The 15,338-nt window shown below is 40.1% G+C and overlaps 1 protein-coding gene across 1 annotated transcript in view; it reads right to left on the bottom strand.

The window, feature by feature from the left end:
• Positions 1-15,338, bottom strand: part of LOC140338275 (ninjurin-2-like) — a 46,118-nt gene that overhangs the window by 5,983 nt on the left and 24,797 nt on the right. The window contains exon 3 of the mRNA XM_072422419.1: positions 14,428-14,528. Coding sequence (XP_072278520.1) covers positions 14,428-14,528 — 101 coding nt within the window. The remainder of the gene's footprint in view (positions 1-14,427; positions 14,529-15,338) is intronic.

Here is a 15,338-nt window from a genome sequence, read left to right as displayed (position 1 = left end):
TGCCTTGGTTACCACCTGCCCTGACCTTAGCCTGTTACACGACCTTGCCTTGGTTACCACCAGCCCCGCCTCTGCCTGGTATACAACCTTGCCTTTGATATCACCTGCCCTGACCTCTGCCTGTTACACAACCTTGCCTTGGTTACCACCTGACATCTGGCCTGTTACACAACTTTGACTTGGTTGCCACCTGCCCTGGCCCCTGTCTGGTACACAACCTTGCCTTGGTTGTCACCTGCCCTGACCTCAGCCTGTTCTACTACTCCACCATGGCTCGCTATGTTCCTGTCTGAATTAGCGATTCTTAGATTGAAGCCATCTGATCCCTGTTGACCTCCTTGCAGCATAGTAGTCCAATGGCCACTGGGGTCATGGGCCCATCACTCCTTGAAGGGTGCTCTGGAGAAGACCAAGAGCCCCATAGACTCCCTACTTCCCACTTAATCCAATCCCACTTACCAGGGGGCAGCCCGTAACACCCTAGAAAACACATGGACCTGGAAGATTTTCCACCAGGAACTGTTCAGGCAAATGTCAGATTCACTGATTTATAAATATCCCATTGAGATCTCTCCAAGCAGATGGAGTCATCGTCTATGCCATTGGGCTACAAAGAACCCTTTGGGTAAAGAATATTATGGGTCAGCTATGGCTTCATTTAAATGTCTTTCATATTGAAATCCATTTCTTATTCACTGAAAATTAAAATCATGACGTTCACATCTTTTATTGATATAAATAAAAATATCTTGCATAGGATGAGCACAATGTCATTCTAATATAATTGAGTGAGTAATACACAATAACTACGCATTCTCAGTACTTGTATAGCAAGTGACATGAGGACAGCTTACTGTGACTGCACCACAGCAATAAAATAAAAAATTAAAACTGAAAATTTAAATTAAATGTTGAATCTTCAGATTCTGAGAAATCAAATCAGAATTAGACTAAATGACCTATCATAATTATCAATTATTATTGGTTTCGATACTGCTTTTGGTTAAATTTCCTGTTTTTGAGCAGTGGCTGCACAGTCGTTGGTAGACATAAATACCATCAACAAATCCAGTTATATATTCATAAAGAATCGCTCTGATCAATTAATAAGTTTAAGTTATAGGTAGAGTCTGGTGGGAGTCAGTCCCTGGCTTATTAAAGGTTTGAAAACTCCCAACAGTGAGATTTCCCTGCCATAAATCCTGATTCTGTCCAGGAGTTTTGAGTGTTTTTGGGTGCCCCAATTTTGAGTGTTCCCAGCTCCTCTTCCTAAATTCTCAATAATAGAAAATATATAGAGAGTCTTACAGTGATGGTGGAAGGTCCTCATAATGGGCATGACAAATGTACAGAACTTGGACCTCCATGGAGGTAATGAAAACCCAGAGCCTCAAACTCAGTACTAGGATAAGGCGAGCCTCTTATAATAGCATCAGCTCAGAGATTTCTGTCTTAGACTCTTCTCCCTGAAACTTAAAGGAACTATTTTGGTGGTTTACAGACCCCTTTCATATCCTTTTAAACTTTTCAACAGAAAGTGACTTATTGCTTTTGGGAACCGTAGCCAGATAAATGGTTCCTAACCACTTCCGTTCACTTGGAAGTGAACTCTCCAGCATTTACCAAACACTGCAAATAGTCTGTTTTGGGTGGAACCATCTATTAACAATAGTCAATAAATGTATTTGTAAAGGCAGACAGTACCAATACCTTAATCTGCCTTTGCATTAACTTCTTGCTATCCCTTGCACAACAATAGTGGGAGAAGAGTAGTCAACACTTTGATGGGGCCGTACTGCAATGCAAAATATTTAATCCGACACTAGGAGCTTGGAAATGGAAAGGGAAAGTTTACTTATATAACTGAATAAGCATGCTGATGTTACTGTTTTGCTCAGGTTTAAAGGAATAAGGCTGGTTGGTGGCCACACTGTTCTGCCAACCCCAGTCCTCGCTCCTTGTGTAGTAGCAGGGGTTTCCCCACAAAGGTCCAACATGCTCCTGCGGACTCAAAGATAAAGCCCACAAATCAGCAGAGAGCATGAGCTTTGCCGAGCTATAGGTCAGAATTATAAGGTGTGTATCAGATTGCAGAGAGACCATCGCTTCCATATACACAGTAAAGGGCCCATTTTGCAGGCTTCAAAGAAAACCAACTGTATTTTGCACACCTTTTGTTTTGATGTATCTGGAATGTTTTTAGCAATTACATTTGGGTTTTATTTGCAGTAGAAAAAAATGAATGTTTGGATCGCAAGAGTGGTGAAAGTTTAAATCTTGTGGCAAAGCCAAAGGCGACTGCAGAAACAATATTTGTGTGTGACTGAGCTGTAGAAAATGAGGTTGGTGCAAAACTGAAAAATGTTACCCCAACGGAGACACCGAACTCCTGCGTCAGAGACATGAATCACATGACTCACAAATGCAGGGAAACGGCATGTGGGTGGTCACTCTGATTGATAAGCCTTGCACAGCAAGCAATGGGAGCACAGTGAATAAAAGCAAGAGAAAGCTTTCCAAGGTCTGTCCCAGCTACAGTGTACAAAGTTATATTGAACACATGAATGGGATTTAATAAGATAAATAGGTTTATCATTATTCAGCCTGTGGAAGACAAACCTCTGACAGATCAATATCAACAGAGGAAATGGAACAAGAAGGACAAATTTCACATATGGTTGATGACTTCATCTGCCCCGCAGAACTTTTAATGCATAGTGCACACTTACAATTACTGTTGCCTGAAATGACCGTTGTATGTTTTATGTAAAAGAGAGGATGGAGGATTAAGACTCTAACACTACACTACATACATATACTACATACTCTAACACTAACACTACATACATATAGTCAAATTCTGTTGCTCCTTTCTTTATTATTTCCATTGAAAGTGAAACAAATGACCACTGTACACACAGCACTGTTCAATTCTGTGGAGAAGGAACTGGACAAGCCAGAGGCTGCACCCTCCCCCATAGGGTATGCCAGCAGTTGACCCACATCATTCCATCAGTGATCCACTGCATAATAAATGTTGTGATCATACACAATAAATGGGATCACTGTTATTTGGCTGATGCCTGAGATGATCATGGTCATTTGTCTTGGGCCGCAATTATCTAGTAGTTGATCCCTGTGTTGGTCAGCTGGTCCCGTTACCATTCCATTTGTTGTCAACATCATATCACTCATGGTGTAATTAGGTCTGAACCAGTGTTCGAACCATGTGATGATGCCACTGCTGTAGGTACCAGCACTACTGATCCAAAGACTAGGAATCTGGCTGATGTAGGATCACCATTGTGTAGGTATTATGACTCAGAGAGATGCCCATGGAGGTCATTTACCTAACATTTCTAAGGTTAGGTGATGTTGTCACTTTTGTAACATAGGAATGTAGAATAGAACAATAGACAAATAGATGTTTGAATGGGGCATATGTCTTTGTAGTTTCGTTAAATGTGCAAGGTTCTCCCCGGCCCCTTTTAGCTGGGCGCATCACCCGGTACTTTTCTGTAACAACCCGGCTGTTTTTGGGTAGTTACTGAAAAGAAGGATCACAATACAGGGGCCACCACCTACCTACATCTTCTTCCCACCCAGATTCAAAAAAGCTCTGGGGCAAATACTGCAGTAGATATGCTTTTGACCCTCCCAAAGATGGTCTATAGTACCTATCTGCCAGATATATTGCACACTGATGTAGCATTCAGCCGTTACTGTGTGATAGTGCTGGTTAGGATGACTGGCATGCAATGATTAAGAAATTACGGAGCTAAAAGACTCAATAAAGGTGACACATAAATGAAGGCTGGTATTGACCCATAACCCATTGAAGGCTTCACTTCAAGACTGATGAAACGAATCAGGACAAGTCTAGTTCTAAAGGGCTCTAGAAATGCCAAGATCTTAGACCCACATTTATTTATGCAAATTTCCCTCATTAAGTTTTCAACTGGACTAATTACATGTTAATAGGATGGACAGTCTGCTGAAAAAAGCAGCTGAGAAGATTAATATCAGATCCTGATGGCTAAAGGGCAACTTCCATTGTACATTATCACTCTCAATTATGGCATGATTCACCTGGGATAAATTATAGGAATATTTTTTAAAGAGTGATTCCAACAAGCAAATTTTTTCAGGGTCCCGTATATGCACAGATCTTCTGCATAGCCAGAAAGTGCATTCATACTTCCAGGATAGGTTTGAATCCCATTGGTGGTAGGTTAAGATATTATTAGGAGCAAATTATTATATCAACTGTTTAGAAATTCAGGAATGTCCATGGTGGTTGGTGTACAGTAGAAAGAGTCATCAAGTTAGGTGCCAACCCTTGTCTAATGAGTGAGAAAAAAGAATAAAATAGGAGAAAGCAGGGTCTTTCTAGGCACAAAATAATGTATTATATTAATTAATTAAGTACATTGAACAATAACCAATATATAAACAAAAAACACAACAGTTTTAAGAAAATCAATCACAATCCTTTCTTGGACACTTTCTTGTGTATTATGTCAACTGGTAATGTAATAAAAAAAAATCATGTTTAAGTGAGAAAGTCTATTTAGTTAGCTGCAATCTGAGTTTTATAAACAGTTCTTATGATCCTTTGGATTTACATGACACTAGATCAAAAGGTTACTATAAATGTACTCATTGCCAGGATTACAATAATAATCTAAACTCCCTTATTGAAATTTCACTCTAAATATTGGCATGACCAGGGTTTTACCAGAAGTTCTGAAACCATGACCAGTCAAGCGTCAGCTCTTCTGAATGGCCAATGGGAGTCACTTGATGTTCAAGCAACATATGATCTACTAACCCATGTGCTCCTTGAAGCCCTGTGTACATGTGAGCCTGTCATCCTGTGGCCCTCTGTACCTATGACCCTGTTTGCTCCTGTGACCCCGCATCTCCAGCATTGTTGTCTATCCAGTTATTGTTTGTTTGCTTGTTCCTGACTTTGCTTGCTTGCTGCACAGACATTTCGCTCGGCCCTAGTTCTATCATAGACTGTCATCTACACATCATCACTCTACAACCTTTCACTTCCATGAGTAAAGTTCATTAATCCTTGCATTTTGCTCCAGCAGGGATGTGGTGGAGTGCTTAGTCACACTTTCAACTTATAAAACTGAGGATCTGCTATCTAAGTTTGAACTTTTTGGACCCTTGTTCATGAAATATGCATTCCTTCCAGACTTCTTACCAACACTGGGCTCAGTTCAATCCGAAAGAAAAAATGTTTATCAGACCAGGCCACCTTCTTCTATTGCTCCATGGTCCAGTTCCTGAGCTCATTGTAGGGGCTTTTGGTGGTGGATAGGAGTGAACATAGACATTTACCTGGTCTACGGCTATACAGTTTCATACACACCAAGCTTTGATACTTTATATTTTTTTACATCCTTCTCTCAAGGCCAGCTTTTCATTTTTTTGCAACTTCTGCCACAGTCCTTGAATGGGCTTAGATGGCGTAACCTTTTACCCCATGCACATCAATCAGCTTTGGGTTCTTATTGTTACCAATTTACTTCTTGTGCTCCCTTGGACCACTCTTAGTAGATACTAACCACCGCATACTGGAAACAGCCCACATGCATAAAATTGGGATGATTTGTCCTGTTGATCTGACATCTCCCTTACTGTAAATGACACTGGTCTCCTATCTACCCCAAAAGTTTGCTGCCTTGGGCACCTCCTCGAATCTACCTTGACCTTCACCATTAATATTCTACCCATCTTACCACTTCTACCTATGCAACATTTCTTCCTAACTCACTCAATGTCAATGCTCTTGTTAACTTTTGCATCGATTACTGCAATATTTGCCTGTATGTTATTCCATTCATGGGGCTCTCACCTTTACAATCTATCATGAATGCAGCAGCAAAATTTATTTGTCCTTCTCACCACTTCAGGTCCGCTGCCTCTCTTTGTCATTGGCTTTCAATCAACATGAGAATTAAATTCAAGTTACTCTGTTTTGAAAGCACTTCACCCTTCATCATCCACTTATATTTTTGACCTAATGCACAAATACTCGGCAAACCTCCTTCTCTTTCCACTGACCTACAATTGTTATCTTAGCCAGAGTTTCTTCCACTTTGTACAGTTGTACAACTTTGCTAGATCTTTCGCTTCCACATTCTCTGGAAGTTTCTTCCTTTTTAAACTAGTCTTTATTGCAAACTTTTTTTTTGTTTTGTATTGGCTAGAATAGGGACTAGTATGGACCTCTGCTAATTGGTAGTTGTTGTCTTTATATAGGTTAGGGAAACTTGACACCATGTGCCGGGTGGACACTAAGATGGGAAGTAACCAAAATCTCTTCAATGAGGGTCAGATTTTTCCAAGATTCAAGGAATAAATGTTTGGGTCTTCCGACATGTTTTTTTGTTATAGCTCTTTCTCCTTTGTTCTGTTTAACCACCTGGACAGGAGATGAAAGGGAATACCTTTAACAAAGACATTCAGAGACCTGAAAGACGTTCCTATGCTTTTCTCCAAAATATGTCATGGCTGGAAGTCCAAATACATCCCCAAGCAATTACCTTCAAGTAAGCAACCACTTTCAAAAACCGTAACCTCCCGCCATGTCCAATAATTTAACTACATTTAGAACTAAATAGATTTCAGTGCAACATTTTTGATCATGTGGTTGGCAAAATCTTTCCACTGGCTATATTTCAAAAAAAGGAAACAATGCTGCTTGGGCAAAATTGGCCTAAAGCCAAACTTCAGGAATACCTAAAATGTACCTTGCAAGGGGCACTGTAACATTTCATGCTCATTTTGGTTTTGGGGGGATGAAAAAGGACATTCACCTGCCTTACTCCTTCACTTCCATAGGCTTTTCCCCTGTGCAACCATTCCCCTGCAGCCAATCCTCCAAGATGCTCTGCACTCTTTTTGGAGTTAATGTTCTCTGTATTTTATTTGCTTACTTCTTTCTTTGATTATTGGATTATTATTTATATAGGCCACATTCATTTGTTTATTTTACTTTTTCATGCTGTTTACTGTTGCAAAAAAAAAAAAAAAAAAAAAACAGTGAAAGGGGTTATAAAGGGCTTTTATAGCCAAATAATGAATTTGATATAGTTGTAAGGAGCTTCTGTAAACCACAGAAGCCCATTGCACCCATAAAAAACTCCAACTTAACTTCACCTTAGCAATCAACGTCAATGCTTTGGTCAAATTGGCTATTCTACCCAATAGAATAATGGAAGCTTACAGTTCTACTCCTACTTTTTCATACCTAGATTGTAAGCATGTAGGAGCAGGATCTCATTCTCAGTCTGTATAATGTAGTTGTCTTTATCTGGATCCCTTTTTAATATTCAATGTACAAAGCTGAGTATTTTACAAAGAAATCTTTAATATGAATACATTTGTACCCCACTTATGTCGTGCTGGACTAACTCGTACTATTGCCCTTGGCCAAGATAATTAGCTTCATCTTGGCGGAGGGCAGAAGCATCAAGAAGAAACCAATATAGAAAATAATTTAAAAAAGAAAAATGTTTTAAAGGATTCCAGCTAAACGTAACACACCAGAAATGTAAAAACGACCTCTGCTAAATGACCGAGCTGCTGTATCACCGGCGTCCTGTAGTGAGAAGGAACACATGCTGGGCCTTTAATTCACTGATACCTGTGAAAACGGTTTGCCTTGGGATGTTGTCTATCTGTCTATTTGATACAAGGTAAAAAGCACTGGAATTTTCCTGTCCATGCAAAATGAGAAATATTTAAATATTCTCAGGCTCGCTTTCATTACTCTGGGTGGAATGAAGACACTTTATGTGGTCACAAAGCAAGCCTCTGAAATCTTCCTACTGCCAATCTTCTGCAGCCGGAAGATGTACAGAAGCAAGGAGGCATTTGATCAAATTAGCTGCCAACTGGGCAGTGATGATTACTAATGTAGAATATCAAGAACAACAAAATAGGTAAACATTTGAAAGGCCTAAAGTGTAACAAAAACTTTTTTTTCCTTTTTTAGGCTGGATTTAGCACACATTAATCTGCATTAAAGCTAATCTTAGAAACCCTTCCCTTCTAACTAGTCGATAAAAAACCCTTTCCTTCCTTTTCCTTTCCTTTTTTTTATTATTTTCCTTTTCTTTTTGCTTTCCCTTCTTGTTTCCTTTCCTTTTTTTAATTTCCTCTTTCCTTTTCTCTTTCCTTCCTTTTTTTTCCATTTCCTTTTTCCTTCACTCTCCTTTTTTCCTTTTTCTTTCCCTTCCTTTTTCCTTTCTATTCTTCTTTACTTTCCTCTTTCCTTTCCTTTTTACTTTTCCTCTTTTATTTTCTTTCCTTTTTTCCTTTTCTTTTTCCATTCCTTTCATTTTTTCCATTTCTTTCCTTTTCCTTTTTTTCCTTTTCTTTCTTCCTTTACTTTTTTCTTTCCTTTTAATTTTTCCCTTTTCTTTTCCATCCCTAGCTTTGGATGGGATTGGTGATGTGTTTATCTGCTGCCAAGAAATAATACCTACAGAGTTGTTCTTTTCTTTCCCAAAGGATCAAATGTTGTCAATAAATTTCTCATTTTGATGGCCAAAAATCCTTTTTTTTAATAAAGACGAACTGATATTTCTACAATTTTAGTGAATTTCCTACAACTTGGCACATTTGGTGAAATGGTTCCTTTCCATTGATCTGAATGAAATGTCAATGAAAGGTTGCAGAAAAAGAAAAAAAGAAGGGAGAACTTTCACATTCATACTTTATAAAATCCGCAGGGCGCATCGGCGAGGAGCAGCCATTGTACAGGTCCTGTATCATACTAAACGCGATTATCTTTCTGCGATGAATCTCCCTTTAATTACTCGCCGTTCTTTGCAAATCTAGCATGCCATCTGTCCAGGCGCTCGCTTTTTGATGGCTAGAGAGGCCTTTCAGTTCCACTGTACTTTGCCAAAACGCCACAGCATAAGTTAATGAATAAATAAACAATTACTAAGAAATTGTCAGGGCAGATCCATCAGAAGCTCTTTAGCACAGAACCAAATGCTATTTAACTGGCACTGCGCTATCAGAACAGCCTAGGAGCGTTTGCTTGATATTGCTGCAATAAAAAAAAAAGGCGAAACGTGAATCATTGCTATTTAAAGGGTGAATCCAGCCAATTGTTAGATTATAGGTATAGGGGGGCTCGGCTGGATGAATAACGTCATGGCTTCCTAATAAATCTTCATCTTTGGAGAGATCCCCTGACATTGTCCTTTTTGGTAGTCCACTACCATTTTTATGGTTTCAATCTCTGTTTCATTATCATTTGTATAAAATATTGGTGATGGAGATCTCATCCAAGAGATAGAAGATATTGTCAGGGATCTTTTCTTTTTCGGCAAATACCAAATATTAAAATGTCAGCCAATGGGATGTATTAAAGCTTCCTATAGTCCCCCTTTCCAAAGCAAAGAGTGGTCAGAAGGTATCTTAGAAGCTGTCAGGTAGTATAGCATTCTAAAATTGACTAATGCCAAGAAGAGTTGCTAAATTTTTCCTTTAAGCAAACCCATGGGATTTAACTCTACTTTTCACCCTGGTGTGGCTACTAGTGCCCTATGCCCACACTCCATATGGGCACACTATGATGTTTTGAACTCATTGCTCCCAAGTATAATACCTGTTAGACAATAGAGAGCAATCTTGCATCCTTGCCTCCAGCTTTGGTCTCCAAGATCAAAGACATGGAAGATCTGTCCATAAAATAAGGAGTGTTTCTATCTTTATCACAAAGCACTGAGATGATTCTGATCTCTTGCCATGAATGTAAAAACTTCTCCAAACACGCAGGACAAAAGCCGGCACTCTCTTCCAGTTAGTTAGTTGTCAGTCACTGTTTGATGCCATTGTGTTTCCCCGCGTGCTGAAATCATGAAAAGTATAAACGTTGAGCAATGCGTCAATTCAAAATTTTTAGTAAAATACTGAGATAGATATTTTTGGATTTTTTTTTATGAACATACAGCTAACAACTTGATTGCAAAGCCCCTGAGTTGGAGATTTGTGGGAACATGCCTCAACTGTATTAGTTATTAAGGCTTAGTAAGGGTTAAGATACTTTCTATTACTTTTAAGGTGTGATAAATCTGCAGAGAAAGGGAAGTAGAGGCCAAATGCAGCATAATTAACAGGACAAACATGACAGGCAGGTCTTGTCCCCGATAATCATTTTCAGTAAAAAAAAATTTTATTTTTATAATTAAAATTTTCTTTTAATAGTGTTTTTCCTTTAATTTGTCTGTATCAGTCCCTTTGTTAACAGAAACAAATGTATGTGTCACTGCAATGTGGTCCCGGCAGCTTCTCCGGATGGTATATAGTTATCCGTCAGCTTGTTAGACTTGTCACACATGACTTCTTGATTGATGGTTTAATTGGCTGCTGGCGCTGGTAATTGGTTAATGAGCTCGGTACCAGACTGTAATTAGGATTTCTATATATAGGTAATTGTGGCGTTGCCGTATCCTGTTGACCGGAGAAAGCTAACAAGTTATTGCGATTCCAGGTCAGAAAAGGTGCAATTAGACATCGGCTGTGCGGCAATGTTTAGGAGTAATTGGGGGGAGATGCAGAAATTTCATTGTAAATCCCGAACATTGAGAGAACAAACATCTCTACCAAATACAGCCAGCTGTAGCTAAAATTAGGTAAAAAGAAAATACCAAACGTTGGATAACTTTAGCAACTTATTTTGTGCAATTATAAGTCATTTATGGGCTAAAAAAGGATTTTATATTATGATGTAGAGTGCCTGTAGGGGCATTTATATGACCTGGGGGGGCTTGCAGGCAAAAGTGTTATGATCTGAGCTGCCTGTGGGGGCAGTGTTATAATGTGGGCTGCCTGTGGAGGCTGTGTTATGCTCTGGGGTGCCTGAGGGGGCAGTGTTATGAACTGGAAGTGCCTGTAGAGCAGTGTAATTATCTGGGGTACCTGTGGGGGCAGTGTTCTGATCTGGGGTTGCTTTAGTTTGTCAGGTCTAGATTGTCCCTTTCTTATACCAATACCACTGTTGGTTAATGCAGAGGTTGCTGGTGGTTTTCACTATCTCTGGCTATTCATTAGAGGGCAGCAGAGAGGCTGCAATTTTAGCATTCTATAAGAAACTCCATATCCCATGATTCCTTGCATTGTATATCATGGATAGGCAAGGTCATGCTTGAAGTCTCAGCTCTCTATAGCCTAATTGGGTGGCTACAAAAGTCATTCGAAATGGAGCATGAGTTGTAGCCACAGGCATTAAGGATCTGAGGTTTTGCAACGGATAAAAGGAATTTATGGGAACTTATTGAACACATAACAGGAGGAAGGAATGCATTATTAAGGCCTAAAACTTTTCTCCTCTCATTTCCAATAGTAATTGCTAAACAACAAAAACAAATCCAAAAAAATGAGTCTTTGTGGTTATAATATCTATAACATTAAATCTCTCAATTCTTACCTAAATAGAGAGTTTTCTCAGGGAACGTTCACTGAAAACAATACACTCTCCAGGTGGCTTATCTTGCCATTGATTCTCTCGCAGCGTTCAGCCAGGACATTCATTGCACTGTCTGATATACAGCCAGTGACCGGGGGCGTTATCCGCCTCTCTCCCTATGATCGATGATCATATAAATAACGGCTCAGCAAGCGAAGAGAAAATTACTTTCACGCAAACTTTCCAATAACAACTCGAATACTGATTGAGAACAGATGAAAGTTTTCTCTTTAACAGAAGCTTGTAAAAAAAAAAAAATAAAAAGAATCTTATAATTATCAAGATGATCTCGGTGAAAACATATGGCAACGTGAAGGGAAAAATAATTTCGCTTACCAAGAATTACATGGAAAAAAGCGATATAATTGCATTGTCTAATTTCACTCTCTTGTTGCTAAACCACAGGGGAGTGAGGAGAGAGAAGGCGAGCTGTCAGTCTGGGCTCTTATTAACCCCCTACTGGGGTGGAACGTGACAAGCCACCTAGTGGAGGCCACCGGAGATCACATGACACCTGAAATGGAAGGAGAGTAAAGCTTTGCCACGCCCACTTCTGGATGGGATACGGTTATTTGTGCCGAAATAAATGTTCTTAAAGGAATATGAAAAAAAAAAAATCAAATATCATCCATAATTGGTCTGGAAGACATTTTGCAGTTTAATAATGACCGGTTTCAAATTACAGCCATTTATGCATATCCTGCATTGACCTAAAGAAAGACCTAGATACAGAAAAAGCAGATAATAGGCGGGAAAAGAGGGAGGGAGTTTAAAGTTATGGGATAGTAAGCAGGAATGGGTGGGGTTAAGGATAGGTCAGGAAGGCCAAGGTAGAGGTTGGTGCATGGTCAGATGTCGGTAGGAAGAAAGTTTCCCGAACTCCCTGGATATGGGTTATGGTGTGAGGGGGTTGGAACTGTAATTATTGGTGGTTGGGTTTCTGGAAGGAAGTGGCTTTGCGGTGCTGGAGAGTGGGGAGGAACCCCACTATGGTATGGGTATTCTCTGTTTTTGGTAAAATCAAGAAGTTAAATAAGCATTTTTTGTTTAGGGCGTGATGGAGTCTGTGTATGGCTGATATCGGCCCCTGTGTATGGCTGATATCGGCCCCTGAGGGGTATGGGGTTAGTCCTCGAGGGGAGGCATCGAGGCTACCCTTGTAAAGAGCTACACCATCTGAAAACTGTTCTTTGTTTGGATGCTGCTTTTTTCCATCTGGTGCAGTGTTTCAAGCATCTCCTACATATTCCCTAGTTAGGTTGACTTGAATGAGCTGGACAATTTCATTCCACAAACGTGCAAAAAATAAAGCTGGGTCCCTAAATGCATTCCAACTCCCTGCACCCCCATCATTCTGAAAGTTAGGGACTTGGAGAAAGAGAGGGGCAGGGCAATTGACCAGTTTGCCGGATCCTAAAACCAGCTCATTTTTATTTACCTTTGACTCTTCTTCACCCGAAATTGTAGTAATGGACAACACAGATCAGACAGGGGAAGCATCAGTGCATTATCAGAGTTGGGTTTGTTTTTTTGTTGAGTCTAATAAGAAAAGTGGGTTTCCAAATTCTGGTATATGGTCATGATTTTTTTAGGCCATTTAAGCCTAAATAATGTGGATAAGAGACAGCTGATGGACATAAGACATGAAAGCATAAACACCTACAAGGGCCTGCAGCCATTGAAACAAGTGCCGTGGACACCAAAATGAATGCCTTGTTGCCTATTGGCCCACCACCTCCTAGGAAGGGTCCACCACCTGTTGAGCACAGTGGAAGTGGGAGTGGGATTTCAGGTGGAATGCAGTCTCCCCCACCCACCACCAATGACTAATAGGGTTACCAGATCTGCCTTGTAGACATCAAAAGTTGGGGCCCTTTCATTGGGTCTGATATACTAAATCTCTCCAAGACTATGGTAGATGGGCTATCACAGGAGAACCTGGGTGATCCAGTAAACCTAGAATGGATCCGGTCCAGGATTGAAAACATTTGCCGGCTAATAGTAAATTATTTATAACAAATCCATTCCAGGTTTTTGGATTGCCCAGGTTTTTCAATGATAATGTATCTTTTCCAGTCTTGGAGAACTTTGTTAATTCAGAATTATGTGTCACTATTCCCAACCAAGGTTCCACCAGACAATGCCAGGGAACCCTGCGCTGTGGCTGATTGACCCTGAAGCTCATTGGGGAAATCAGGCCCATCATATCAAACTGCATGGCTGACAATTACTGGATGCACAGCAAACCATGTGCTGAAATCTGCTGCAGCTTGCCATGGGTCTGAAATGGCCCATATAGCACTGGGTGACACCAACCCTACTGTCGCCACTGCTCTAGACCATTTTGGTCACCACAAGGACACCAATATGACTCTTATGAATGCTGCATTTTAAGTTTGATAATACTTCTAGAAGTTTCTTTAATCTATACAAAGTTGAATAATTTGGGCTCAGAATCTGGAACACAAGCTCCATCGTCTATTGCGTCTACACGCACTTGAAGTGTTTTTCACAGTCTGAGCTGAGACGCCTCCTGTTGATCTCACAATGGCAAACACACAATGGTGGCATAAAACGAATTACGCAGATACCCGGTCCTCACCTTTCTTTCCTTTTCATTTTTTTGGTGAAATCCATTTGCAACTAAATAACAATTTATCTCAGCCATTCCTTTTTATTACATCAACTCCACAAGACTTGTTAAGCGGTAATTAGCGATCATCGTTCCGGTCTGGTAATGTATTATTAGTAAAAAAAAAAAAAGTGGTAATTAATGTGGAATAAATATGTGAATTTTCTCTGCTAAACCAATTTTCGCTCATCAAAAAAAATCTTCAAGTTAGTGGATGAAATGTAAAAATTCACAAGATTGTGTACAAGAAATCAACTTTAAATGCAGCGACAACCTTGGGTTTGAGTACCTGTCACTGAGCCTTCTTTCTGGATCGTCACATTCGATGTTCTTGGAACCTTTGTAAATCAGTAGAGCGGCCACGATCAGCTGAAGGATGACGGAGATACACTGCAACAACACAAATAGAACGTTACTTTTTTTTTTTAATATATGTCTTTAGTGTCTCTTTTCGCTAGTGGCAAAGTGTGTGTCCACCCAATTTATTTTTTACATTTTGAATAAATTGGGGAAGAATTAGATTATTAATCTTGTAATGATGATAGGAAAGTCCAATTGCTGTGTAAAGTCTTCTCTAACACATCCTAAAGATTTTTAATGGGGTTCAGGTCTGGACTCCGTGGTGGCCAATCCATAGGTGAAAATGATGGCTCATGCTCCTTGAACCACTGTCACAATCTGAGCCCAATGGATCCTGTCATTGACAGTTTGGAAGATACATCCATTGGTGGAAAAACCTGGTCATTCCAGAGAACAACCAACCTCTTTTTTTGGCACATTTTATTGCTGAACCAAGACCTCACCAAATGAAGCTACCCCAGATCATAATACTACACCCACAGGCACCCCAGATCATAACATTGCCTCCACAAGTACCCAGGATCACAGGACTGCCCCCACAGAAACTCCAGACCATAACGCTGCCCCCACAGGCACCCTAAATAATAAAACCGCCCCTACAGTCACCCCATTTCATAACACTGCCCCCACAGGGATTCCAGAATATTACACTGCCCCTACAGACACTCCAGATTATAACACTGCCCCCAGAGACACCTCCAAACACAACACTGCACCCCAAACCATAAAACTGCCTTAACAGGCTTGAGGATTTTTAACTCCAGACAAAAACACTGCCCCCACAGGCACCTCATATTATTACACTGCACCCGGAGACACCTCCAAACACAACACTGCCCC

Source organism: Pyxicephalus adspersus, chromosome 9, assembly GCF_032062135.1.
Source record: "Pyxicephalus adspersus chromosome 9, UCB_Pads_2.0, whole genome shotgun sequence".
NCBI lineage: Eukaryota > Metazoa > Chordata > Amphibia > Anura > Pyxicephalidae > Pyxicephalus > Pyxicephalus adspersus.
The sequence above is the reverse complement of the archived record's forward strand: the minus strand, read 5'-3'. Positions and strand labels throughout refer to the sequence as shown.